The following is a 5,000-nucleotide window of genomic DNA, read 5'->3' as shown; positions in this document are numbered from 1 at the left end:
TTTATTTGATTGCGTCTGCCCGTTTAAGCTTCAGCAAGGGGCAGGATAGGGGGTTAGAAACATGGTTGACTTCAGTATATAATAACTCATCCTAGTTTGTCCCTTTAGCTGTTTCAAGTCAAATAAAACATTAAACAAAACATTTAAAAAATAGCTGAAAAAAATTAAAAATAAATTATAAATTACATGTTGGATATTTCTTCCCATTCAAAATGATTTTGACAATTTTTTCTCCGTTAATTTTCAGTGAGTGTGTTCGTGAGAGCAGTTCATAACACATACGGGTTTCAGGCTGATCTGTTTGTTTGTTAAAGGTGCAGTGTGTAGAATTTTTTTTTTTTTTTTTCATAGCAAACTTTGTAGAACTGTTGTGATCTAGAATTGTACCACTTGATGATGTCATATTACACACTGCACCTTTAAATCGAATCAGCAATGTTTAGTTTTGTTTTAAGCTTAATTGCAATCTGCTTCTTCATTCTTTGTCTTTCTGAATGGTGGCTCCAGCTAAATGTGCAATACGCAAAAATATATCTTAAAGGCGCTACAAGGAACTTTTTAAATATTTCTGAAACAGTCTCATTTTCCTTCCGATGATCATGAATGACATGTAACAGCAAAACGAGACCATCAGTGCAAAGAATGCTATTTGTATATAGTTTTTCTTAATGCCTTTGTCATGGGTATACGCTCACCCAGGAACAACAGCTGGTGTAGTAGAAACACTAGCGCTTTTATCCAAAGGGGAGATGCTAGAATTAACACAAACTAGAAAGTTCCTCGGAGCACCTTAAAACGATCTTAATTTTTCAGACAGTGTTTCAATGGACAGTTTGTAGTCTGAGGTAACGTACAACTTATTTGTTCAAAAGTTAAAAAAAAACTAAAAAGTCGCTGAAAACACAACACAGAATTTTGATAGCGTTTTAAATAATATTAAACGTGTGTATAACAACATATATGTCTGTTGCATGATGTCTGTCTGTCTGTTTGTTTGTTTGTTTGTTTGTTTGTTCGAATGTGGTTGTCATATCTTATTTACAACAAGGGCGGATGCACACTATAAGATTTTGGCTTTTAACACAAAAACCAACCCCCCCCCAAAAAAAAACATATTAAACACTTTTTTCTTCTTATCGCCACATGATCATAAAAAAAAATAATAAAAATAATAATACTGGAGCAAAAATTACAACACAAATATTTCATCTTAAAGGCAAGGCATTGGCTAGATGCCGTGTTGAGGAACTTCACGTAGACATTTATTTGTTGCTTAATTGATTCAAAACATTCAACAACATAATCATCATGATACGAGAAACAATTCTTATTTGGGGAAAAACATGAAAACAAATTTGTATGTGTGTAATAATCCCATTCAATTTATGAACTTCAATTTATATCCCCCAGTCAGAGCTGGTTGATGTGGCCCGGGAAAGAGAAGTTTGGGGTTCCCTGCTCAAGCTGCTGCCCCCGCGACCCGATTTCGGATAAGCGGTTGAAGATGTATGTATGTATGTATGTATATATATAACGTTTTTGTGTAGGTTGTGTTGTTGTTTTTCAATATTGATATACTGATATCTATCTTTATGTCTGTATTTCTGAAATAAAGCAGAATTAAGAATTGAGAATTATTAATTTTTTTTCTCCTTATTTTCTGTTAAATTACTAGTTGTTATTCTTCACCATTCACTTAAGTTAGCTCCATTTATTGTAGCGCGCGACATGATACATCTTCCAGTAATGCTACGTGTGTGTGTGTGTGTGTGTGTGTGTGTGTGTGTGTGTGTGTGTGTGACTCTGTGTGTGTGTGTGTCTGTGTGTCTGTGTGTCTGTGTGTGTGTCTGTGTGTCTGTGCGTGTGTCTGTGTGTGTGTTTGTGTGTGTGTGTTACAACTGTTACATCTTCCAGCAGTAGTCCTTAATTTCTTTGCTTTGATGCAGTACAACTAAGGGTAGAAACCACGCTGAGAATTCATTGTAACCAATTACCGAATCCCAAGTATGTGTGTTTGTGAGTGTGTGTGTGTGTGTGTCTTCTAGAATGTGTGTGTGTGTGTGTGTGTGTGTGTGTGTGTGTGTGTGTGTGTGTGTGATTTAAATTGACGCTGTGAAAAGGCTCTTCATTCAAGGAAATTCATCAGCTTTCGATTTCAAAGAAAAAATTTCAGAAATAATAAGTGAGAGAGTGTTTTTTTTTTGCTTTGATCAAGCTGACATAATCATTTACAGAAACACAGATACAGACTTTAAAGGTGCTACGAGGAACTTTTTAAATATTTCCGAAACAGTCTAATTTTTATCCTCTGATGATCATAAATTACATGTAACAGCAAACAAGACCATCAGTGCTAAAGAATGCTATTTTCATATAGTTTTTCTCAATGCCTTTGTCATGGGTATACGCTCACCCAGGAACAACAGCTGGCGTAGTAAAAACACTACCGCTTTTGTCCAAAGGGGGGCGCTAGAATTAACACACACTGAAAGTTCCTCAGAGCACCTTTAACTTAAAACCTAGTTTTTCGAAAAATTTCAGAAATAAGTGTCTTGGATGTTTTCTGCTGTTATCTATCTAACCAAATTCATTGACAAAAACAACCTTATACAGACACACACTTTTCATATGTGTCTATAAGTGTGTGTGGTTATTTGTGTGTGTGTGTGTGTATGTGTGTGTGTGTGTGTGTGTGTGTGTGTGTGTGTGTGTGTGTGTACAAACATGGGAGATTTTGAATGGAAAAATTAGCTGAGAGGCAATAAAAAAATTGAACCTATTTTTTTTCACAAAATATCTTCCAGTGTGCATCCAGCCCCTTCAATAGGGAGACAACATTCAAGGCAATCAATAGAATATTATATTTAAAAAGGAAGTACTGTACAATAGTCACATCACAGTCCAGCGGAGAGGACAGAGAGAGAGAGAAGGAAAGAAAGATGGCGCTCAGTTATTTTTATTTTTAAACATCAGATTTTTTAATTTTTTTTTAATTTTTTTTTTTTGTTACTTTGTACAACGTTTTTTTAAGTCCCAAGTCATTACTGAAGCGAACACACACACACACACACACATGAAAATCACCAGTGTGTGTGTATGTGTCGCTTATTTCTTTCTCTTCTGTACACGGTTAGGGTGTGTGTGTGTGTGTGTGTGTGTGTGGGTTGTCACAGGCGCACACGTAAATGCACACACACACACAAATATGCAAGTAGGCAAGCATGCCCTCTCTTATTCACATAGAGTTAAGTGCACACACTCTCAAACTCTCTCTCACACACACACAAACACACTCACTCACACACACACACACACACACACACACAAACACACACACACACACACACACACACACACACACACACACACACAGGTTGGGTTTTCGGTTCAACACAAAGCAGTTTCATCTTGCAGTGTGGTTCCTGGTTTTGCGTTGAAAATGATGACAGTCTCAACAGCGAATCAGGAGAGAGTATTTCAGCCAGTAGCCAATTAGAAGAGAGTATCTCAGCCTTCATCCAATCAGAAGAGAGCATTTCAGCCCTTAGCCAATCAGAATGAGCTGAGCGCCTCCAGTGCCACTTCATAGCAGAACTTATACTGTTCCTGTGGAGGGGAAAAACAGAGAGGGAAAAATGAGTAAGTTTATGTTGTCTGTCTGTCTGTCTGTCTGTCTGTCTGTCTGTCTGTCTGTCCGTCCGTCCGTCCGTCCGTCCGTCCGTCCGTCCGTCCGTCCGTCCGTCCGTCCGTCCGTCTGTCTGTCTCTCTATCCGTCTGTCTGTCAGTCTGTATGTTTTTTTTTTTCGTTTTTTTTTTAACCTTTATTTCTACAGGTAAATCCCATTGAGACCGAAGGCTCTTTTACAAGGGAGACCTGTTTTCCTTTCCCACGTTACCATTCACACACACATTCACACACCGATAGCAGGCCAACTATCGACATTCACACGAGGCAAGGTGTATGTAATGTTATTTATTGCCTTTATATTGTAGGTCAGAAAACAATACAAGGAAATGTACTGTAGGTAGCACTCCTAGAGACAAAGGTAAGTCAAGGATTGATTGCAATTCAACATTTTAAGATTTACGACTAAATGTTTGGTTGAATGTCTTAAAGATGGAGTCAGTGATTCTGAAAAAGTCTGTCTGACTGTCTGTCCGTCCGTCCGTCCGTCCATCCATCCATCTATCTATCTATCTATCTATCTATCTATCTATCTATCTATCTATCTATCTATCTATCTATCTATCTATCTATCTATCTATCTATCTATCTATCTATCTATCTATCTATCTATCTATCTATCTATCTATCTATCTATCTATCTATCTATCTATCTATCTATCTATCTATCTATCTATCTATCTATCTGTCTATCTGTCTATCTGTCTATCTGTCTATCTGTCTGTCTGTCTGTCTGTCTGTCTGTCCGTCCGTCCGTCCGTCTGTCTGTCTATCTATCCGTCTGTCTGTCTGTCCTCACCATAGTCTCCACCATGTTGGTTTTGTTGTTTCTCAGCGTCTTCACGGTGTGGAAAACGTCCACGATGTTCTGCTGCTGGATCATCTCGTTGATGCTGCAGATCGCACAGAACGTTCCGGAACGCCCGCCGCCCGTTCTAGAATGGAATGGAGAGGGAGAGGGGAGAGAGAAGAGATATTTAATATGGAGGAGAATGCATTTTAAATAGCCATTTTTTATCTGATAACAAGCTACTATACTGCATTTATAAAATAAAATAAAAACATTGCTTTCAAATGACAGTTCTTAACCCTAGTCAGTTATCTTGGGAAATCAGTGAATATTTCCTCACGATGTGCTGCATGTCTGTGAAACAAATCACTGAAACAAAACCCAGTGTCAATACACAGCCTAGGCTCTGTGAATGGGTATGTTGCTAGCTACGTTTGGGCCCCTTTGTTAACACACCCGTTTACAGAGGCTGTGTTTTTTGGCGGAGTTTAAGTCTTTTTATTAGACTTTTAATCGGATAATAAC

At 37.9% G+C, this 5,000-nt stretch overlaps 1 protein-coding gene across 1 annotated transcript in view; it reads right to left on the bottom strand.

Annotated features, from left to right (window-relative positions):
* Window positions 1-3,552: 3,552 nt before the first annotated feature.
* Window positions 3,553-5,000, bottom strand: part of LOC307249225 (receptor-type tyrosine-protein phosphatase T-like) — a gene marked incomplete at both ends in the record, with an annotated part of 93,439 nt that continues 91,991 nt past the window's right edge. The window contains 2 exons of the mRNA XM_080025868.1: window positions 3,553-3,606; window positions 4,485-4,620. Coding sequence (XP_079881994.1) covers window positions 3,553-3,606; window positions 4,485-4,620 — 190 coding nt within the window. The remainder of the gene's footprint in view (window positions 3,607-4,484; window positions 4,621-5,000) is intronic.

The sequence above is a fragment of the Ammodytes marinus genome (assembly GCF_949987685.1).
Source record: "Ammodytes marinus genome assembly, chromosome: 4".
NCBI lineage: Eukaryota > Metazoa > Chordata > Actinopteri > Uranoscopiformes > Ammodytidae > Ammodytes > Ammodytes marinus.
The sequence above is the reverse complement of the archived record's forward strand: the minus strand, read 5'-3'. Positions and strand labels throughout refer to the sequence as shown.